At 67.7% G+C, this 20938-nt stretch overlaps 12 protein-coding genes across 12 annotated transcripts; 8 read left to right on the top strand and 4 right to left on the bottom strand.

Annotated features, from left to right (window-relative positions):
* Window positions 1-76: 76 nt before the first annotated feature.
* MICPUCDRAFT_33234 (uncharacterized protein) lies at window positions 77-2254 on the top strand (the record flags this gene model as incomplete). The annotated part of the gene is made up of 1 exon (XM_003058237.1): window positions 77-2254. One exon carries the CDS (start codon window positions 77-79, stop codon window positions 2252-2254), a length of 2178 nt encoding a protein of 725 aa, XP_003058283.1.
* A 165-nt stretch (window positions 2255-2419) lies between these two features.
* MICPUCDRAFT_57605 (uncharacterized protein) lies at window positions 2420-3847 on the top strand (the record flags this gene model as incomplete). The annotated part of the gene is made up of 1 exon (XM_003058236.1): window positions 2420-3847. The coding sequence occupies one exon, from the start codon at window positions 2420-2422 to the stop codon at window positions 3845-3847; it is 1428 nt and encodes a 475-aa protein (XP_003058282.1).
* Window positions 3848-4666: 819 nt separating this feature from the next.
* Window positions 4667-5572, top strand: MICPUCDRAFT_10705 (uncharacterized protein; the record flags this gene model as incomplete). The annotated part of the gene is made up of 2 exons (XM_003058235.1): window positions 4667-5247; window positions 5419-5572. Coding segments are annotated over 2 exons (735 nt in total), but the record flags the coding sequence as incomplete, so codon positions are not given.
* Window positions 5573-5950: 378 nt separating this feature from the next.
* ATPD (ATP synthase CF1 delta chain chloroplast precursor) lies at window positions 5951-7464 on the top strand. The gene is made up of 3 exons (XM_003058234.1): window positions 5951-6131; window positions 6411-6731; window positions 7028-7464. The coding sequence occupies exons 1-3, from the start codon at window positions 5988-5990 to the stop codon at window positions 7253-7255; spliced, it is 693 nt and encodes a 230-aa protein (XP_003058280.1). The 5' UTR covers window positions 5951-5987; the 3' UTR covers window positions 7256-7464.
* A 126-nt stretch (window positions 7465-7590) lies between these two features.
* MICPUCDRAFT_16228 (uncharacterized protein) lies at window positions 7591-8730 on the bottom strand (the record flags this gene model as incomplete). Its single annotated transcript, XM_003057858.1, has 2 exons — window positions 7591-8533; window positions 8624-8730. 2 exons carry the CDS (start codon window positions 8728-8730, stop codon window positions 7591-7593), a joined length of 1050 nt encoding a protein of 349 aa, XP_003057904.1.
* A 326-nt stretch (window positions 8731-9056) lies between these two features.
* On the bottom strand, window positions 9057-9807 carry MICPUCDRAFT_16153 (uncharacterized protein; the record flags this gene model as incomplete). Its single annotated transcript, XM_003057857.1, has 2 exons — window positions 9057-9326; window positions 9670-9807. The coding sequence occupies 2 exons, from the start codon at window positions 9805-9807 to the stop codon at window positions 9057-9059; spliced, it is 408 nt and encodes a 135-aa protein (XP_003057903.1).
* Window positions 9808-10061: 254 nt separating this feature from the next.
* Window positions 10062-10343, top strand: MICPUCDRAFT_57600 (uncharacterized protein; the record flags this gene model as incomplete). The annotated part of the gene is made up of 1 exon (XM_003058233.1): window positions 10062-10343. One exon carries the CDS (start codon window positions 10062-10064, stop codon window positions 10341-10343), a length of 282 nt encoding a protein of 93 aa, XP_003058279.1.
* A 327-nt stretch (window positions 10344-10670) lies between these two features.
* MICPUCDRAFT_67636 (uncharacterized protein) lies at window positions 10671-12798 on the top strand (the record flags this gene model as incomplete). Its single annotated transcript, XM_003058232.1, has 1 exon — window positions 10671-12798. A coding segment is annotated over one exon (2128 nt), but the record flags the coding sequence as incomplete, so codon positions are not given.
* Window positions 12799-13565: 767 nt separating this feature from the next.
* Window positions 13566-14276, top strand: MICPUCDRAFT_26583 (uncharacterized protein). Its single transcript, XM_003058231.1, has one exon. It carries the CDS (start codon window positions 13572-13574, stop codon window positions 14214-14216), a length of 645 nt encoding a protein of 214 aa, XP_003058277.1. The 5' UTR covers window positions 13566-13571; the 3' UTR covers window positions 14217-14276.
* Window positions 14277-14329: 53 nt separating this feature from the next.
* On the bottom strand, window positions 14330-15850 carry MICPUCDRAFT_57597 (uncharacterized protein; the record flags this gene model as incomplete). Its single annotated transcript, XM_003057856.1, has 1 exon — window positions 14330-15850. Exon 1 carries the CDS (start codon window positions 15653-15655, stop codon window positions 14330-14332), a length of 1326 nt encoding a protein of 441 aa, XP_003057902.1. The 5' UTR covers window positions 15656-15850.
* A 365-nt stretch (window positions 15851-16215) lies between these two features.
* On the top strand, window positions 16216-17121 carry MICPUCDRAFT_57596 (uncharacterized protein; the record flags this gene model as incomplete). The annotated part of the gene is made up of 1 exon (XM_003058230.1): window positions 16216-17121. One exon carries the CDS (start codon window positions 16216-16218, stop codon window positions 17119-17121), a length of 906 nt encoding a protein of 301 aa, XP_003058276.1.
* Window positions 17122-17203: 82 nt separating this feature from the next.
* On the bottom strand, window positions 17204-20938 carry MICPUCDRAFT_47155 (uncharacterized protein; the record flags this gene model as incomplete). The annotated part of the gene is made up of 1 exon (XM_003057855.1): window positions 17204-20938. The coding sequence occupies one exon, from the start codon at window positions 20936-20938 to the stop codon at window positions 17204-17206; it is 3735 nt and encodes a 1244-aa protein (XP_003057901.1).

Raw genomic sequence — 20938 nt, 5'->3', positions numbered from 1 at the left:
CGAGACAGGACCCGCGCCGCGGAGGCGGAGACGACTGGAGGAAGAAAACCAACCCGCTCGTCTCATCAGAGAAGAAATGGCTCCCGACGCGGTCGCCCCAACGGACGCCGCCCCAACGGAGGAACCCTCCGGGCCGTCCCCGTACGAACAAAAGAGCCCGTACTACGCGAAGCGCATCGAGCTCTTCGAGAAATACTTCGCGCGCGAGGGCGAGAGGAAGACCGCCGCGGAGGCGTCGAACGAGACGATCAAGGTCACGATGCCCGACGGCGCGGTCCGCGACGCGGTGAAGAACGTCACGTCGCCGTGGGACATCGCGATGAGCATCCACAAGAAGCTCGCGCAGGCGTCGATCCTCGCGCACGTGGACGGGAAGGACTGGGACATGCGACGACCGCTCGAGGGCGACTGCGCGCTCAAGCTGTTCTCGTTCGACGACCCCGAGGGCAAAGAGTTGTACTGGCACTCGAGCGCGCACGTCTTGGGCGAAGCGCTCGAGCTCGAGTACGGCGCGGACCTGACGATCGGTCCGTCGATCGAGGAGGGGTTTTACTACGACTGCTACCTCGGCGATAAGACGCTTTCGGACCACGAGCGGACGCAGATCCAGAAGCGCATGGAGGGAATCATCAAGGAGAAGCAGCCGTTTCAGCGCATCGAAGTCTCGCGCGACGAAGCCCTGGAGATGTTCCTCGAGAACAAGTTCAAGGTCGAGCTCATCACGAACCTCCCCGAGGACGCGACGATCTCGTGCTACAGATGCGGCCCGATGGTCGACCTTTGCCGCGGGCCGCACCTCCCGGACACGGCGTGGATCAAGGCTGTGACGGTGAATCAGTGCTCGCGCTCGCACTGGCGCGCGGACGTCACCAAGGACCCGCTCGTTCGCGTCTACGCCGTGACGTTCCCGACGGATAAGCTCATGAAAGAGTACAAGCTTCGCATCGAGGAAGCGAAGAAGCGCGATCACCGTGTCTTGGGTCTGCACCAGGAACTGTTCTTCTTCGACATTCTCTCCCCCGGGTCGTGCTTTTTCCTTCCCGACGGCGCGACGATTTACAACAACCTCATCAACTTCATCAAAGAGAAGTACTGGGAGTACGAGTACAGCGAAGTCGTCACGCCCAACATCTACAACTTCGACCTGTGGAAGACGTCCGGGCACGCGGCGCACTACAAAGAGAACATGTTCAGTTTCAACGTCGAGAAGGAAGAGTTTGGATTGAAGCCGATGAACTGCCCGGGGCACTGCGTGATGTTCGGCCACCGCAAGCGGTCGTTCAGGGAGCTCCCGATGAGGCTCGCGGACTTTGGCGTGCTTCACAGGAACGAGTTCAGCGGCGCGCTACACGGGCTCACGCGCGTGCGGAGGTTCCAGCAAGACGACGCGCACATCTTCTGCCGCCCCGATCAGATGGAGCACGAGCTCGTCAACTTTATGAAATTTTTAGACGAGGTCTACGAAGTCTTCGGCCTGACGTACGAGATGAAGCTCTCGACGCGCCCGGAGGGGTACCTCGGCGAGCTCGAGGTGTGGAACCAAGCCGAGGACGCGCTCAGGAACGCGCTGAACAAGTCCGGGAAGGAGTGGAAGCTCAACCCCGGCGACGGCGCGTTTTACGGCCCGAAGATTGACATCACCGTCTTTGACGCGTTGAAGCGGCGGTTTCAGTGCGCGACGGTGCAGCTCGATTTCCAGCTCCCGATCCGGTTCAACCTGTCGTACGTCACGGAGAACAACGAGCCAGCGCGGCCGATCATCATTCATCGCGCGATCTTAGGGTCTGTGGAGAGAATGTTCGCGATCCTCACGGAGCACTTCGCGGGGAAGTACCCGTACTGGCTCTCGCCGAAGCAAGTGATGCTCGTGCCCATCTCCGAGGCGTCTCGCGAGTACGCCTTGGAGGTGAAGAAGCAGCTCAGGAAAGCCGGGCACCACGCTCAGGTGGACGAGACCGATCGTAAGATGCAGAAGAAAGTCCGCGAGGCGCAGCTCGAACACTGGAACTACATCTTAGTCGTCGGCGAGGGCGAGAAGACGAACAGGACGGTGAACGTCCGCACGCGGGATAACGTCGTGCACGGCGAGGTAAAGCTCGAGGAGCTCATGACGGTTCTGAACGAGGAGAGGTCGACGAAGAGCCTGACGTGCATGTTTGGGGTGGAGAAGAGCGCGGCCGCGGCGGCGGCGAAGGAGGCGGAGGAGGCGGCGGCGAAGGCGGCGAAGGACGCGGAGGAAGCCGCCGCGGCGTGAGCGTTGATGAAATCGAAAAAACCACGACACGAAAATCCAGCTGTGCCTAGGCGCTCCTGTCCCGTCTCTCGCGGCACGCGCCTTCCGTCCCGTCGTCGTCGCCGCCATACGTCGCCGCCAGACGTCCGCGGCGCGCCCGTGCGGATATCCACGCGCGCGCGCGCAATGGGCCCGCGCGACATGACCAACCTCGGCGGCCCGCGCGTCGACGAGACGGCCGCGACCGCGGACGACGGCGTCTTTCGAGGCGCGCGCGTGAAAGCCCGCGCGGCGGCGCTCGACCTCCTCGCGGACGCCGCGACCCTCGTGACGCCGTTGCGTGGACGCCCGGGCGGCGGCGCGAGCGGCGACCTCGACGCCGCCACAGGCGGCGATGTCACCGCGTCGAGCTGGCCCTCGCCCTCGCCTGCGCGCGCGCGCGCGCGCGCGCCGCCGCCGCCGTCGCTTCGCGTCGCCGCGCGCGACGAGGGCGAGGGGTCGCTTTCTCGGTCGGGCTCGCCGGCGGCGACTTCCCCCGCTCGCGCTCCCGCTGCCGCGCACCCCTCGCCTACCGCGTTCGTCAACGCCCTCCTCGGGCGCGATCGCACGTCCGCGGCGGTTCCACCGGAAGGACGCGCGCGCGCTCGTCTCCAAGCGCCGAGGCACCTCGCGGACCCGCAAGGGGCGAAACACCTCGCGAGGCAGCGCACGCGACGGACGAACGCCGCGAGCGGCATCTTGTCCGACCGCGTCGTGTCCGAGATGCGCGCGCGAGCCGCGGACGCGGCGGAGAAGATGAAGCGCAGCGCTGCACCCGTCCTCATTTCCGGGTCGCCGCCGCCGCGCTCCGCGTTCGAGCGATGGGCGCCGGAAGAGGACGACGAGCGAACGCGTCGACGACGGCGCCCGTCGTCGTCCCCGCCTCCTCCGAGCCTCGGCTTCGGTGATCCGTTCAACGAGCCCTCCTCGCGCTTCGACGCGCGCGACGGGATGCACGTCGACTCGCGCTCGTGGTCGCCGCCGCGCGCGCCGACGACGATCGCCCCGAGTGGGCGCGCGTTCGACGCGTGGGAGGGCGAGCGCACGCCGCCGCGGCGGAGAGATTTCTTCCGCGATGATCCGCCGCCGAACGTCCGCGACGTCGGCGTCCTCGCCGCGAGGGAGCTGCGCGGCGGCGGGCGCGGCGACCGCGACCGCGACCGCTCGCGGCGACACCTCGCGAAGTCCCGCGACTACTACGACTTCAGCGATTTCGACGTCGACGAGGACGACTTCGACGGGGACGGGTTCATCATTCGACGGCCGACGACTCGCGACGTCGAGATGTACGACGTCGACCGCGAACGCGAGGAAGAGGAAGAGGAAGCCGACCGCCGCCGCCGCCGCCGCCGCGCGTCGTCAGGGGACGACGGCCACGGCGATCTCATGTTCGAGCTCGATATGGAATATGCGGTGAGCCCGCCGAGCGGTGGACCGGGACCGGGACCGGGACCGGGCGGCGGCGGACGCGTCTGGGGCGGCGGGTCGCCGGTGCGGTTGCGTCCGACGCCGGCGTCGCCGTCGCGGCCGCCGTTCGGGGCGAGGCGCGCGCGGGTCGACCGCGAGCGGTGGTGACCGGGGGGGGGAGGGTAGACGATGAGTAGACGAACGCGCACGACGCGCGCGAGGGCGCGTCCTGCGAACGGTGACCACGTGGGTACTGTACCCCGAGCGACAGCTGTACTCAAACGAACCTGGCGTGACTCGGACTGCGAGCAGAGAAAACCAACCGCCTTCGCGCGATCCTCGGAGCGTTCATACCTCTCGTCCGCGCCCGTCGCGCGTTCGCGCCCGACGATGGGCCCTCCCGACCCGCCGTCGGCACCGTGGAATGAGCTCCGCGCGACGCTGAGCTCCCTCGGCGACGCGTTCGGGAACGACGCCGCGGGCGAGCTCGAGGCGGCGGGCGACGTCCGCGCGGCGGAATTCCTTCGCGCGGCGTTGCGCGGCGACCCCCCCGGGTCCGGCGCCGCGGCCGCGAAAGCGGCGTGGGACCGCCTTCAGACCGGCGTCGGGTGGACGACGCCGGCGTGGCGCGAGTGCTACGTCCTCGGGCAGCTCAGAGAGGCTGCGGAGGCGGGCGAGCGCGCGGACGTCGCCGCGGACGACGCGAACGAGCGCGACGACGAGAGCGAGACCGCGCTGCTGCGTCGCGCGATGCTCGCGGTGGACATGGCGCACATCATGGGCGGGCCCGGGGAGATCGTGCAGCGCTTCGGCGCCGCGATCGAGGCGCTCATCGCGCGCCGTGGTGGGAAAGACGCGACGTCGACGACGACGACGACGACGACGACGACCGGGGCCGCGGCGCTCATTCCGAACGCGTTGCCGGTGCGCGCGGCGGTGAAGATCGACCCCGCGCACGCGCTCGAGCGCGCGGACGGGATCACCCCGAAGGAGTTCAAGAGACGGTTCTTCAACGCGGACAAGCCGTGCGCGTTGGGCGCGATCGGCGCGGCGTGGCCCGCGATAGAGAAGTGGCGGAATCTGGAGTGGTTCAAGGCGACGCACGGGCATCGAAACGTCCCGCTCGAGATTGGCGCGTACGACGACGCGAAGCGTTGGCGCGAGGAGACGATGCCGCTGTCGAGGTTCATCGACGAGTATTTACTCCCGGGGCTGGAAGAGGAGCGAGCGGCGGCGGCGGCGGGCGGCGGCGGCGGCGAGGAAGGCGGCGGCGGCGACGAGGAAGGCGGCGGCGCGAAGAACGTCGCGTATCTCGCGCAGCATCAGCTCTTCGAGCAGCTCCCGTCGCTGCTCCGCGACTTCGACGCCCCGGACGTGTGCGGCGTCGCGGGCGGCGTGCAGCGCGTGAACGCGTGGATAGGTACGGCCGGGACGGTCACGCCGTGCCACTTCGACTCGTACGATAACTTACTCGGGCAGGTGGCCGGGTATAAGTTCGTTCGGTTGTACGCGGAGAGCGACGGCGCGTTCATGTATCGTCACGCGGGGGCGTGGGCGGAGAACCGCTCGTGGCCGGGCGCGGAGGAGGAGGAGGAGGAGGAGGGAGAGGGAGAGAACGGGAGGAAACACGCGGCGGCGAACGAAGACGGGGGCGGCGGCGGCGGCGGCGAGGACGAAGACGGCGCGGCGGCGATGCCGCGCGGGCGGCGCAATCGCGACGCACAGGGCAACATCTCGAGGGTGGACGTCGAGCGCCCGGACCTGACCAAGTTCCCCTTGTTCGCGAACGCGACGCACATGGACGTCGTCATCGGCCCCGGGGAGTTCATTTACATCCCCGCGCGGTGCTGGCACTACGTCCGCGCGCTCACGACGTCGGTATCGCTCAACTTTCTGTTCTGACGAGCGTACGAGCGACATGAGACAACGCACATCGCGTCGCGTCGAAAAAGCGTGCGTGCGTCCGACGCGAATCGTAATCGCCCCAACCGTCGCGTTGGGAGGGAGTCAGTGAAATCGCGGGGCAGTGCGCGATTAGTCCGGTAGCCAGTCTAAACTGCGTACAAATGCGCAGTCGGTCGAACGCGAATTCGCGCGCTCGGGTGAAAATCGACCAATCGCGTCGCTCGATTCAGACTCACGAACTGCAACCCCCGCGTCGAGCGTCCGCTGCCTCTCGAACGCAGATTTGGATATGGTCGCGGCGAGTGGCTTTTTTTTCCGCGTGCGAACGAGAGCGCCGGCGAACGCCCCCGCGCGGTCACATCCGCACGCCCGTGTTCGCACAACCCGTCACTTCTACAGCACAATGGCCGCTGTTATCTCTTGCTCCGCCCTCGCGGCGCGTGTCGTCTCCGGCTCCGCGACCGGCTCCCGCGCCCGCGGCGCGGTGAACCTCAGGGCCGTGAAGATGACCAACGCGAAGGGCCGTGGCGCTCTCGTCGTGTCCGCGGTGCGTTCAGCTCGCGATCTACGCGCGCGCGCGCGTCGGTTCCCGCCCCGACGCGCGCGACGCTTTCTCCGAGGCGTTCACACGACATCCCGAGACGATGCGTCGCGATGTTGAGGTCGCGCGCGTCGTCGCGGCGTCGCGCCGGCGTCGCCACATCGCGATTGTTTTTTCGATAGCGTTCCGCTTCACGTGCGGGCGTAGGGTCTGCGATTCCGCCCCTCGGTCCCTCCCCGTCCTCCGACGTCCTCTGACGATTCCGACCTTCTTTCCCCCACTCAGGCTTCCGCGGTCGCGTCCGGCTACGCCTCCGCGCTCGTCGAGGCGTGCGGCGACGCCAAGGCGCTCGAGTCCGTCCACGGCGACATGGAGACGATCACGGCGTACATGGCCGCGAACCCTTCCGTCGGGACGTTCCTCTCCAACCCCACCATGGAGGCGCCTCAGAAGAAGGACGTCCTCGCGAAGCTCGGCAAGGAGGCGGACTTCCACCCGTTCACGAAGAACTTCCTCAACCTTCTCGTGGACAAGAAGCGCATCGGCAACATCGAGGAGATCGCCGAGGAGTTCGAGAGCCTGTACTGCGACTCCACGGACACGCAGGTGCGCCTCTTGCTTGGCCTCAGATTTTTTTTCGCGGTCGTCTTTGTAATTGCGCGCGCGGGGGGTACCGAGCGCGCGCCTTGTCGCGCGCGCGTTCGGCGTCGTTTCGACGCGGGCGACGCGCTCGCGAGGTCCTCGCAGCCTCGCGGGGCGCGCCCCCGCGCGCGACGGCGTCGCGTCGCGCGCGTCGCTCCCCGTCGCGATCGTTCCTCCGCCGCGAGCTCTTATCCACTCGCCCGCCGCCTGGAAGCCGACGCTGACCGCCGCTTCCCTCTTCCCTCCCCCTCTCGTCTCAGATCGCGACCGTGACCTCCGCCGTCAAGCTCGAGAACGAGCAGCAGTTCATGATCGCCAAGAAGATCCAGGAGATGACCGGCGCGAAGAACATCAAGCTCAAGCCCGAGGTGGACCCCTCCCTCCTCGGCGGCTTCGTCGTGAAGTACGGCAAGGACGGCTCCGGCTTCATCGACATGTCGGTCCAGGGACAGATCAACACGATCAAGAACGAGATTGTCGTTGCTTAAATTGTTAAATGCGATAGTCGGCAGAGTCGCGGAGAGGACGTCCCGGGATGGGTCGTGCTCCGCGGTGACTGTCACGCGTGGGGGGTATTACGCGCGCGTCTTGGCCAGGGCGCGCGCAACGAGTTGTGCGTTCGAGGAAACACACCGGCAGTGCGCTGTTAGATTTTCCAAACGAACCGTGTGAATACGAGCGAGAAAGGATAATGTCCAAACGAAAAAGACCGACGCGAGCGCGAGCACTCGCCGCGCGACTCGCCGCCTCCTCGCGACCGACGCTACATTCTAATTTCACGCGCTGCTACGGTACACCACACTTTCTATCCCGCCCCCCAGCGTCACCGCGCGCGCGACGCGACGGATTTCACCGCCTTGCCGAGCGCGTACGTCAACGACTTCCTCGGGCTCGTGCTCAGGATCCCGGACATCAACTGCCGCGCGGACGACCGAAACACGATCGCATCGATCGCGCGCCGAACGACGTCGCGCGTCCGCTCGGGCGACGCTCGAGACGCGATCGCGGCGGCGGCGGCCTCCGCGCCCGCGCCCGCCGAAACCGCCGCGAGCGCGAGCGCTTTCCTCGGGAGCGTCTCCAGCAGCGCGCTCCTCGCCGCGGCGCTCTTATCCTGCCCCCAATCGCAATCGCCGCGATCAACGCTGGTTCCCACCGCGGTCAACCCGATCGCGGGGTTCGATCGAAAGCGCGCGATGGCGTCCGCGTACATCTCCCGGAGCCCGGCTCGGCTCCCCGCGGCGACGCGCGGAATTTTCCCGACGTCCTCCGCGCCGAACGCCGTCCGCACGTCGCCCTCGTACGACAGCCCGCACAGCGTCTCGTGCAGCTCGCGCGTGCTGAACGTCTCCGGGAGCATCAGCAGCGCCGCCGCGAGCGCGGCTCGCAGGTTCGCCTCCGACGCCGCGCGCAGCGACGCGTCCGCCGCAAAAGCCGCCGTCGTCGTCGTCAGCGTCGTCGTCGGCTTTTGCATTCGCCCCGCGACGAACAGGTCGCTCCACCGCGTCAGGTCGCGCGTCAGCGCCTCGACGCTCACGACGCCGTACTTGTACAACCGCGCGCCGTCGTGCGGGCGCGTTGTAGTGCACGGCCACGGCAGGAGCGTGTTGTAGTGCACGCCGACGCCGACGCGATCGGCGATCCAGCCCGGGGATCTCGCCCCGAGGAGACGGAGGTGCGCGGCGTAGTGCGACGGGTTCGCGGCCATGTTCGCCGCGTGCCACTCGTCCGGGGCGTCCACGGCGAGGACGTAGTCGACGACGGATCCGCTCGGTCTCGACGTCGACGGCGGCGACGACGCGCGCGGCGCGCGCGTCTCGCCGTCGCGGACGGGCGACGACGACGGCTCCGACGACGACGACGACGCGGGCTGAGGGAACACCGCGGATCCGTACGCGAACGCGTGCACGACCGGCGGGAGGTCGTTCAGGACGACGCCGAGACTCTCGCGGCTCGGCGTCGTCATCGCGTCCTCGCGCGACGCATGCGCGCGACGACGGACGGTCGTGCGGAAGCGCTGGTGCGTGTGATGAAGGAACTCTCGAAATCGAATTGGTGTTGGTGCTCTTTTCGTTCACAACTAAATGTCGACGGCGGCGGGAGGCTTCGTCTCGTCCGTCGACATCGACGGCACGACACCCCCCTCCGCGCTTCACGCCCCTCAACGCCCCCTAAATCGCCCTTCCTCGTGACCCAACCCCGTCGCGCGCTCTATCGTAATCAATCGGTCGACCAGATCTCGTCCGCGTCCGCGTCCGCGCCTCTCGCCGAATCGTCGTCGCCGACGCGTCATCACTTCCCGAGCGAGCGATCGTTGAACTCCGCGGGCGTGATCTCGTCGTAATCCGTCGCCTGATGATCGAGGTGCACGCCCTCCAGCGCGTTCCTCAGCGCCTGCTTGCTGGACGCGTACAACATCTTCGTCTTCGCCTTGCACGTGTCCGGCACCCAGCTGACGAAAAAAATCTTCGACATCTGGCACCCGTCGTCGTTCTCGACGTCCCAGTCCATGACGAGGTACCGCGGTTCGTCCGCGGGGAGCTTGTCGAGGACCATCTGGAACTCGAACGCGTCCTGTGCGGGGGAACGTCGCGGTCGCGGGGGCGAGGACGTCAGGATGCGAGCGCGAACGACGGCGTGTTCGTCGAGGCGAACCGTTGGTTTTCGCGGACCCGCCCGACCGATGAAGCGAGAGACGTTCCCCCGCGCGGACGCGCGCGCGGCGGGGTCGGACGGCACGTCTCGCTCCCGCGACGGCGCGGGGAGGCGCGACGTGGTCGTGCTACTCGGAAACGCGACGCGGAGGTGTCGTCCGCGGCGTCGAACGATCGCGGCGTCGCGCCATCCACCTCGGGTTGGCACACTAGCTAGGAGAGAAAGATGAGAACATCCGCGGCTCGCGCACCGTTTTCGCGTGCAGGTCCAACACGTCCACGGTGCCCGCGTCTTGGTCGATCTTGAACGTGATGAACTTGTACGCGCGCTTGTGCTTGAGCTTCGCGAACTCCTCCTTGCACTTGTCGGTCGGCGTGACCCCGGACATGGCTGCGTGCGTCGGTGCGCTGACCGCAATGACCGCCCCTCTGAGATGACTCGTTCAAACGACTCCAGGCGGACTGAGAGCTCGACCGCGACCGCCGACGACCGATTCACACTGCAGGCGGTGCCGGGAACGACGGCGAACGAGGATCAGTGTCGCGGGCGCGCGGCCGCGCACCTCACCCGGTGCGTCGTATCGCGCCGGCGATGGGCGACGCGCCGCGCGACGACGTGCCCGTCCCCGCGGCGGACGACGCGATGGACGCGCCCGACCCACCCCCGCGCGACGACCGCGGCGAGATCGACGACGACGAGATTAACCACGACGACGAGTCGGAGGAGGAAGACGACGACATCGACCGCGACGAGGACGTCGCCGCGACCGCGTCCGGGGAGGATCCGGGGAACGCGATCGACCACGCCGCGGACGACGCGCGCGACGACGCGGCGTCCACGTTTCATCAGCCGCCGACGTCCGTCGAGGTGCGCCTCGCGCGCGTCCGTCGTCCTCTCGTCGTCCTCGAGCGCGTTTACTCGTAGGCACCTCGCCTAATCGCGGGGTGCCAAAATGCCAATCCGACGCCGCGCGCCGCGGCCCGCTCACCGTCGCCGTCCCTCCCCGCCGCAGCCCCCGACGCTTCCACCGCCGTCGGAGATCCAGCCCGCGGACGACGACGACGACGTCCTCGAGACGGTCCCGTGCGAGCACTGCGGCGAGCAGATACCGTGGGACGCGTTCGACGCGCACCGGCGGACGTGCGCGGAGGAGGCTCCGGCGCGATCCTCGCGCTCGCGCGGCGCGTCGCGGACGAGGACGCGTCGGCGGCGTCGGCGAGCACCGCCGCGGACGTGGACGCCGCCGAAGCGATGCGCGCGGAGGACGAGAGAGTCGCGCACGACGTCGAGCGGTCGCAGCTGCTTCAGAGGGAGCAGGACGACGCGACCGGGTTCACTCGCGGGGACTCCGCGCAGCTGTGCCAGCTGTGCGACGAGAAGAAACAGCTCTGTCCGGGGCAGCTGAAACCGCACCCGATCTTCGACTTCTGCGTGTGTAAGCGGCACGCGAGCGGGTTGAAGAACCCTTGGAGGCAGGAGTATGACTCGTGGTACGAGCGCGAGCCGGACGACGACGTCCCCGGGGATCTCGGCGAGGGCGGATACTGCGACTCGTACTGCTCCGCGTGCGGAGACTCGAACGAAGACAGCGTCGTGCACTGCGACGAAAAGTGCGGGCACGTCACGTGCGGCGAAGCCGGGACGCGGTGCCGGCTCGAGTTCTGCGAGAAGTGCTTGGCGTCCGTGTTCATGTCGGATCATCGCGACCGGCACAACGACCTCCGAGGGCGGTGGCGGTGCCCGCTGTGTCGCGTCGTTCCGAGAAACGCAGACGCGGGGGGGGAGGAATGGGCACATCACAGAAACGGGTGCCCCGCGGAGGTACGCAGCGACGAAACGCTCGGAGAGACGGCGCCGCTCCTGCGCGAGGGCTGGAAAGCGAAGCTCAAGCTGAGGGTTTACGAGCTCGTCAACGACGTGGACGAAGGAGGCGAGGACGGCGACGAGAACGCCGGCGTCTCCGCGCCCGCGGACGACGACGCGGCGACGAACGCGGACCTCCCGGACCCGGGGACGAGCACCAAGCTCGGGAACACGAAGTTTATGGTGTATAACCCAGTAGACGGAGAGACGCTCGCGTCCGCGGCGAAGCGGATGGGCATTCCACACGAGAAGTGGAAGCAGCTCGAGCGCGAGCACGGGCGCAAGGACACGAAGCTACGGACCGGGACGGCGCTGATCATCAGCGACTCGCTGATCTCAAACTTCGCGGCGATGACGACGAATCGTCCTTCCAGCAGAAAACGGTCGCGACCGGCCGTCGGCGCTCGGATGAAACCGGCGATCGCGATGACGTGCGGAGATTACTACGACGACGAGGACTCTGAATCCGACGACGACGTGGACTTCGCAGGCGTCGGCGGAAGGCGAAGAAACGCGCGAGGGAGCGGCAGATCCGCCGCGTCGCGGTCCTCTCGCGACGCCGCCGTGACTTCCGTCGCGCGCTGGGACTCCTCCCCGGGAAAGAACCCTTGCGAAGGATGCGCGGGAAACGCGGAGACGTCCCACGGCCCGCACACGATCTGGGAGGGCGTCGAGTTCGCGTTCGACTTGGACGAGAGAGCACGGCACGAGAAGATCGTCGTGGACGCGATCGGCGTCGGGAAGTTGGTCCCTCTGAACGCGTATCCGTGTTTCGCGAGGATGCTGCGAAAGCGTTTGTTCGCGCTCACGTGGAGCGGTCACGGCGCTCTCGCGTCGCACCGTCGCGTGGAAAAGACGATGGAAGAGCTGCTAGGGGTGACGCAGCTCGGGTCTGGGCCGACGTCGTGGTGGCCGAAAAACCTCGGGAAACCGAAAGACTACCTGATGTGCGTGAACGCCCGGGAGGTGGACGGGAAGATGCTCGGCGAGATCAACGAGCTCATCGCGAAAAACGCGGACCTCGCCAAGGTGTACGTGTCCACGGGGAAACACCGCAAGACCGCGGCGTCGTTCTGCCGCGTCTCCGGATTAGTCCCTTCGCGCCTGCGGTCAGACCGCTTGGAGAACCCGCCGGAGGCGCTGTTAGTCGAGGACCTGTTCGGTTTCCCCGCGCATCACCTCTCCGTGCTCGCGACGAGTGGGAAGAAAAAAACCGCGATGGGCGAGTGCATCCAGGTGAACGTCCTGGAGTATCTTTTCGAGCCGCTCGTGAAGCTGTACGACGACGACGCGCACTGGAGGATGCGCGGGTGCGAGTCCCCGAAAAAGTCCGGGGGGTGGTCGATCTGGGTCCTGTTCAACGGCGTCGGCGCGTTCGAGGTTGCGTTTCACAACGTCGCGCGACGCGCAAACCAAAAGGTACGCGTGATGCTCGGGTCGGAGATCTTGAAAGACCTGAATCAAGTCGTCGAGGCGTGGGCGACTGGGCCGGAGGTAAAGGCGAAGAAAGTCCGCGCGGAGGAAATCTTCTCGAAGCCCCCCCCCGCGCGCGCGTCCTCGCAGTCCGGTCCGTCGCTGCTTCAGATGGGCTCCGTCACGGACGAAAAGTACGATCGAAAGCACCTCGTTTCTCCGCAGGGGCAAGTCCCCCAAGGGAACTGGGTCGCGGGCGTGGAGATGAAACGATCGGCGGGCGAGCGAACGACGTCATCGACACGAAGCACTGGGCGACGGAGTCCGCGCTGAAGAGGCTCGTCGAGACGTGGGGCCCGCCGCACGTGCTGTGCGCGTCGCCGCCGTGCAACAACAATACGGGTAACAATCGCGGGCACTCGCGGACGGGGGCGGGACGCGACGGGTTCGAGGGCAGGGATTCGAAGCGGTGGGACGATTACGTCGAGGTGTTGAAGCGACTGCGCGGGATCGCGCAGCGGCGGAAAGAGGCGAACGACGTCGTCGAGATCGACGTGTGAACGTGGCGGCGCGGAGAGTGAGTACCTATAAGATAAGAGGAAGACCGGAGCCTTGCGCGCGTCCGACGAGAAAGACCTCAACACTGGAACAAACGAGCTTGTTCGTTCAGTTAGAGCTGTTCTTTTCGCTCTCGAAAACGAACTGTCCCGTCACTCCGCGCGCGCGCCGCACGCACGCCCGCGACCGGGTGGCATCGCGCGTCCGCGACAGCTCGCTAACGCCTAGCGTATCCTCGCCCGCCTCGCGCGCGCGAGCCTCCCCGCGAGCTCGCCACCGCGAGTCGACGGTCGATCGCGTTTGAAAAAATAAACCACGATGGCGAGCCTCGTCGCGAGAGGCGCGTTCATCCTCTTCGAAGGCGTCGATCGGTGCGGAAAGACGACGCAGTCCACGAAGCTCGTCGAGGCGCTGAAATCGAGCGGCGTGAACGCGGAGCTGTGGCGGTACCCCGACAGGACGACGTCGATGGGACAGATGATCAACAGCTACCTGCAGTCGAAAACGGAGATGGACGACGGCGCGATCCACCTCCTGTTCGCCGCGAACCGCTGGGAGAAGCGCGCGGCGATGGAGGCGAAGCTCGCGGAGGGCGTCACCCTCGTCGTAGACAGGTACTCGTACAGCGGCGTCGCGTTCACCGCCGCGAAAGGGATCCCGGGGCTGGACTTGGAGTGGTGCAAATCCCCCGAGGTCGGCCTCCTTCGCCCGGACGCGGTGCTGTACCTCAACATGCCCGTCGAAGCCGCGGCGGCGCGCGGAGGGTTCGGCGAGGAGCGCTACGAGACGTCCGACCTGCAGAAGGCGGTCAGGGCGAACTTCGACAAGCTAAGAGAGGACTGGTGGACGATCGTGGACGCGACCGGGACCGTGGACGAGGTCCACGCCGCGTGTCGCGCCGTCGCCGACGACGCGGTGGCCAAGTGCGTTGCGGGGGCGCCGTACGCGCGGCTATGGGATTAGATTAGCGCTCAGCGGCGCAGACTGATATCCTCGGCGCTTCGTCACGACATACAGTAGGGCTACGATCGATCGCGGGGTCGCCTCACAGCTCCTTCTCCTCTCCCGTCGTCGCCTCACAGCTCCTTATCCTCTCCCGTCGTCGCGTCGCCCTTCTCCTCCTCCGTCGCGGCCGCGGCGGGCGCCTCCGCCTTCTCCGCCGGCGTCTTCTCCTTGAGCGAGTTCCTCAACGCGTCCGCGAGTTGCGGCGCGGTGACCTTCACGTCTAGGCCGTGCTTCTCGCAGTACTCGTTCGCGACGACGTCCGCGTCTTCGTTGTCGTACAGCGCGATCGGCGGCAGCGGCTTGCCGTCGCCGCCGTCCATGGACACCGCGAACGACACGAGCGGCTTCGGCGACCCGTCGTCGTCGGCGGCGTCGGCGTCGGCGTCGTCCTTGTTGAACTGCTTGGACACCGCGTCGACGATGATCGGCACGGACGTGATCTCGAACCCGTGCTCGATGACGAACGCCTCGACCGCGGTCCGCAAGATGTCGCCCTCGTACAGCTTCAGCGGGTACGTGTCGTCGTCCACGTTGATCGGGATCTCGTACAGCGGCTCGGGCGGCTCCCCGCCCTCTTCGCCGGCGGCCAAAGCCTCGGCTTCGCGTTTCGCGCGAATCTCCTCCGCGGCTTTCTCCGCCTGCTGCGTCGCCGCGATGCGCTCCGCGACCGCGGCGACGAGCTTATCGCTCGCCTCGTCGTCCAGCGCGTGCTCCTCCGCGAACGCCTTCACGCGCTCGCCCAAGACGTCGCCGCGGTACAACTTCAACGGCGTCAAGTTGTCCTTGTCCCCGGAGCCGTCGACGTCCACGGGAAACTCGTAGAGGAGCTGCGGCGGCGCCTCCGGGTCGGCGGACGCGTCCCCGGGCGCGCCCCCGCCCAAGGGCGTGATCGTCGGGTCGTCGAAGTTCTCGCCGTACACCTTGAGCTGGATCTGCTGGAACAGCGACGGGACGATGTCCTCCGGGACGCCGTTCTTCTTGGCGAATTTCTGCACCGCGCGGAGGAGGTTGTCGCCCTCGTACAGTTTGAGAGGCACCACCTTGCCGTCGCCGACGCCCACGGGGAACTGGAACAGCGGCTCTTTCCCGTCGAACGACGCGCCAGGGCTCGCGCCGGCTCTCACGACGTCCGCGATCGCGACGAACCGCTTCGTGACCTCCTCCTTCAGCGTCTTGAGCTCGTCCGGGGAGAGATCGTGCGTCGCGCCGAACGCGTCCACGGCTTCGTTCACGTTGTCGCCCTCGTAGATGCCGAGCGTCTGCTTGGACTCGCCGACGTACAGGGGGATCTCCACGAACGGCAGCGGCTCGAGCGCGCGGACGGACGGGAGCGAGAGCGTCGCGAGGACCGCGATCGCGGCGAGGACGAACGACCGGCGGAACTTGAGGAGGCGCATCGTCGTCGTCGGATCGTCGTCGGTCGTGGATCGAGAAGAATTAATTCGGGTGCTCAAATTAAATTCGATCGCGCGAACGCGAATCGGAATCGGATCGGCGCGACCGAGGAGAGAGGCTCGGACGTGCGTGTCGCGCGCGATGAACGGCGATCGACGGTGCGAGGCGATCGACGAGGCGAACTCGTGCGCGCGCGCGTGCGTTTGTGACGCCGATGAGTTCAATCCCGTAGGGAGTACGTGACGGAGGACGGATGAGCAATCATTTTCGCGCCAACGGAGACTCCATTTTTTTGGTCATGAGTTCAATCCTCATAGGGGGGTAGTCGGGTGTCCTCGACGGATGAGCATACGTTTTTCACCCACCGCTTGGTTTCAACATTTGATCGCGTCCCGTTTCAACTGACCGATGCACTTTTTTCCCTGAACCGTCTCCGCTGCTTGATGAGGTATGACGGCCAGCTCCAGCAGTGATGAAAAAGCGCACTCGACTCCGGAAGTCTGCTGGATAGCGGCGCCTCCGCGCTCGCCACTCTCGTCGGCGCGTCTCGCCCTCCGTCGTCATGTCGACCGTCGCGTCGACGTCCGCGACCTCGTCCCTCGCGCGCGCGGCGAGCCTCGCGTCGCGCGCGCGCCGCGCCCCCGCCCTCCTCCGCGCGGGTCCCGGTCCCGGTCCCGGTCGCGGCCGCCGGCGTCGTCTTCGACCCGATCGCGCCGCCGCGACGACGACGTCCGCGTCCGCGTCCGCGACGTCGTCGTCCGACGGCGAAGGCGGCCCGTCCGACGCGTCGAAGACGCTCCGTCTGAAAGCGGAAGCGATCGCGAAGGACTTGAAAGGCGTCACCGTGACGTTCGTCGGCGACAGCGAGGGCGCGAACGACGCGGTGGGGAGAGCGCTCGCGTCCGCGCTGGGCTACGTCCCGCTCTCGACGCCGGACCTCGTGGAGAAGATCACCGGGCAGACGCGCGCGGAGATCGTGGAGAGCGACGGCGAGGGCGGGCTCGTCATCGCGGAGAACGCGGTGTTCGAGCAGCTCAGCACGCAGCTGCGGTGCGTCATCTCGACGAGCGGAGGAGGGAAGGGCGCGTCCGCGCGAGGCGCGTGCTGGGATTATCTCTTCGGGCACTTCGTGATCTGGCTCGACGACGTCGACGCGGCGGCGGCGGCGGCGGCGGACCCGGCGGCGGCGCCGCAGCGCGAGGCGTACGAGTTCGCGGACGCGCACCTCGTGATGAGCACGTCGGAGGTCAAAACCCAGGAGGAGGCGATCGGGATCGCGTCGCAGGTGGTCGCCGCGCTCGGCGAGTTGCTCGCGGGGGACGAGCAGCTGGCGGGGAAGAAGACGTTTTACAACAAGATGGGGTGTCGCGGAGACTGGCCCACGCTGCAGCCGCCGGGGTGGGACGGCACGAAGGAGGGGATGGTGGACCCGGCGACGGGGAAACCGTACCGCGACGCGGCGGCGTGAGGTAGGTAGTACAGTAGTAGACCTCGCGTCGTGCGATGAGGTAGTCATCTTCTAGCTAGCGTGTTCTATCGATAAAAGGTTATCATTTTGACGAGGGCTTCGTCTTCGAGCTCGAGCGGAACAGCCCTTTCAGCCACTTGCTCCTGGTGGACTTCTTCTTCGCGACTTCCGCGGTCGTCGTCGTCGTCGTCGTCGTCGTCGTCGTCGTCCCCTGCGGCGGCGAGGTCTCGTCCAAGGAACCGATGGACGTGATCGACGACGTCCGGCGGTGGTGCCCGGGGGACGGCCGAATCGGCGGCGGCGGCGACGACGGCGGCGAGCGTCGCGGCGGGTCTTCCGACGGGTCTTCGAACGCGAGCGATTGCTTCGCCGGCGGCCGTTTCGCCGCGGCTTGCGCTTGCAGCGTTGAGAACGACGCCCAGTAGTTCGACCGCGGGGTCACGCGGCCCGCCGCCGAGTTCGCCGGGTTGGTCGGAAGCGAAGGCGACGACGGCGGCGGACGCGGCGGCGACGGCGGCGGCGACGGCGGCGGCGAGTTCCCGAGCCGAGGCGTGCCCTCGCCGGAGCCGCCGCCGTCCGCGTTGGGACCGACGCCGCTCGCGCTCGTGCCGAACCCGGCAAACTCCGGAGAGGCGCCGCTCGCGCTGATCTCGTTGAGCTTCTCCGCGGCGGCGGCGGCGACGGCGGCGGCGGCGGCGGCGGTGGCTTCCTTTTGAACCATCGCCGCCATCCTCGCGGCTTCCTCCGCCTCCTTCGCCGTCGCGCGCGCGATGTTCTCTCGTCGCTCCTCCTCCGCGCGTCTGGCGTCCTCCTCCGCGCGTCTGGCGTCCTCCTCCGCGCGTCGTCGGCGGTCCTCCTCCGCGCGCGCGGCCGCTCTCTTCGCCGCCTCCATGGCGACGCGCTCGCGTTCGCTCGCTTCGAGTTTCGCTCGCGCGTCAAGCCTGGACTTTTCAGCCGCCGCCGCCGCCGCCGCGGCTTTGGACGCCTCCATCGCCGCCAGCTCGAACTCCGCCTTCACCGCCGCCGCGGCAGCCTCCGCCTCGGCTTCTAACCGCTGCTCTTCCCGTCGCGCGGCTTCGAGCGCGGCGTCGAATTCCGCCCTCCGCCGGGCTTCTTCTCTCGTTTTGTTCTCCGACGCGATCGCCGCCGCCGCCGCCGCCGCGGCTCGCTCGCGGTCCGCTTCCTCCTCTCGCTTCCTCGCCGCGAGCTCCTCGGCTTTCACGCGCGCGAGCTCGGCTTGGACGCTCTCGCGCGCTTCTCTCTCCGCCCTCTCCGACACCGCGGCGTGGGCTTCGGTTTCCGCGCGAACGCGTCGCTCGTCCGCCGCCTTGGCGAGGTCTTCCGCGGCTTTTTGCTTCGCCTTCGCGGCGGCGTAGCCTTCCGCGAACACGCGTGCGTCTTCTTCCGCTCGCTTCCGCGCCTCGCGCTCTTTCGCGACCGCGGCTCGCATCTTCTCGCGCGCGGACGTCTTCTGCGCCGTTTGTGCTTTCTCCGCGCCCTCCTCCGCGGACTTCTCCGCCGTCTCCGGGACGCGGACGCGTTTGCGCTTTGAAAACGCGGCGAAGATGGACGTGCTCCTCTTCTCTGTCGCTTCCTCTCTCGCCGCGGCCGCTCTCGCTTCCTCTTCCTCCGCTCTCGTCTTCGCGTCGACTTGTAAGATGAGTCTCCGTCGGAACCGCGAAGACGCGGGTGACGGGGAGTACGCGAACGCGCGCGGCGACCGCGGCGGCGACGGGCGCGGCGGGTGCTTCGGCGTCGGCTCGCTCTCCGTCCCATCCGTCGTCGTCTTCTTCTTCTTCGCGGACGCGCCGCGAGACGCTTCCAACAGCGCGGCGACCCACTCGCGCGCGTCGTCGACGGACCCGACGCGGAAGAAATACCGCCGCGTCTCCGAGACGGACACCATCACGACAGCGTCCGCGTCCTTTGCCCTGGCTTCAAACGCGCACGCGGGCGACGTCAGACTCACCGTGAACAGCGGCGCGGGGGGGGAGGAGGTCGTCAACACGAACAGCTTCCCGGGGATCAGAACGAGGAACCGCGGCGGCGGGAGAGCGCCGGCGCCTTTTACGCCGCCGCCGCCGTCTCGCCGCGACGTCGACATCGAAACCTCCGAGCCGCGTTTGATGATCCCGCGCGGCTGATACTTATCCGCGGAGAGGTACGTCCCGCGTCGCACGTCGTTCGTCACGGCGACGAACACGTCGCGGTCCTCCTTCGAGTCGAACGCGAACGTCGCGACTTCGATCGGGTCGTCGTCGCGGTAAAACGACGGGATCATCTCGAGCGTGATGAACCGCTCGCACGAGAGGTGGGCGTCCGCGCCGACGCGCGTTCGCGACGGCGGCGCCGGGGTCACCTCGAAGACGCTCAATGTCTTGATCAGCGTCGTCTCGGACATCGTCGACGGCGTGGAACCCTTCCCCCGCGCCTTTTTTCCTCTCCCTCTCCCTCTCCCCTCCTTGTACGCCTCGACGACGCCGCGGTCGACGTCCACCCGCAGCGTCATTCGCGTCGCGGTAGCGCGCTCGGAGGACATCGACGCGTCGTCGTCGCCCGAGACCGCGACCGATCGCGGCCGTAGCGCGTCCACGGCGAACGTGAACAGGTATCCTTCGCTCACACCGAGCTGCAGACGTTTCCAGCACCGCCCGAGGACGAAGACGCCGTCGCCGCCCTCCTCCTCGAGGTCGTCCGAATCGTCCGAGTCGTCCGAGTCGTCGTCCCAGCCGCCGCCGCGACCGCTTCCTCGCTTCAACGGCGATACGATCGCGTCGTGCGCGTTACCCTTCGCCGCCTGAAGCCCCGCGGCGACTCGCGTCGCCTCCGCGATCGCCGCTCTCGTGTCCTCGTCCAAAACCTCGCTCGCGAGCCGCCCGTTCGACCACACCAGGTCGTTCTCTTTATCCGCGCGCGCGTTTGAAATCGCGCCGCCGCCGAAACGCGGCCCGCGCGGAGACGCCGCGTCGATCGCGCGCTGGACCGCGTCGACCCAGCAATTCCGTTCCAATCCCCCGCGCGCGGCGAGGACGAGCCGGACGTTCGGCGGCGCGATGACGTCGAACTCGCCGGCGTCGTGTCCGAGACGCGTGCCGCGCGGGACGACGCGCGCGCCCGCGAGGGACACCGCCGTCGTGACAACTAAGCCGTCCCCCTTCGCGCTCGGGGCGAGGACGAAGAGTTTCCCTCGCGTCGCCGCCGCGGCGCATCGTTTCCACTCCCCGCGCTCGCGCCGCATGAGGACTCCGCCGCGGACGACGCGGCGGTCGAGTCCGGCGAACGGGCCGAGCGCGTAGGACGTCGACGGGCCGTCGTCGTCGTCGTCGTCCTCGTCGTCGTCGCGGAGCGTTCCGTTCGCGATGCGTTCCAGCACGTGACGCAGCGCGCGGACGTCCGCGACCGTCTGCAGCCTGTAGTCCACGTCGATCGTCTCCTCGTCCTTGTCTTCGTCGTCGTCGCCGTAGTCCGAGTACTCCGAGTCCGACGACGTTCCCTCCCCGGTTCGGACGGTTATCGTGATCGTCGTCCGCGAGACGGAGATTTCATCCTCGTCCTCCTCGTCCTCCGCGTCGTCGTCGTCGTCGTCCCCGTCCCGGTCCCAGGTCGTCCCGAGCCCGTCGTCGTCGTCCACGGCGTAGCACACGACGTCCTCGAAGTATATTATCTTCTCGTCCACGCCGTTCACGACCTCCACGAGCCTGTCCCCGGCGACGTCCACGCGGAGCACCGCGTCGCCGGCGTCGGCGCCTCCCGCGGCTCGGACGATGCCGTAATGAAGCAGCTCCGCGCGGGGGAGGAGCCGCGCGCGGTCCGCCAT

The sequence above is a fragment of the Micromonas pusilla genome (assembly GCF_000151265.4).
Source record: "Micromonas pusilla CCMP1545 genomic scaffold MICPUCscaffold_4, whole genome shotgun sequence".
Lineage (NCBI taxonomy): Eukaryota > Viridiplantae > Chlorophyta > Mamiellophyceae > Mamiellales > Mamiellaceae > Micromonas > Micromonas pusilla.
Note: the sequence above shows the minus strand (reverse complement) of the source record. Positions and strands in the feature narration are given on the sequence as shown.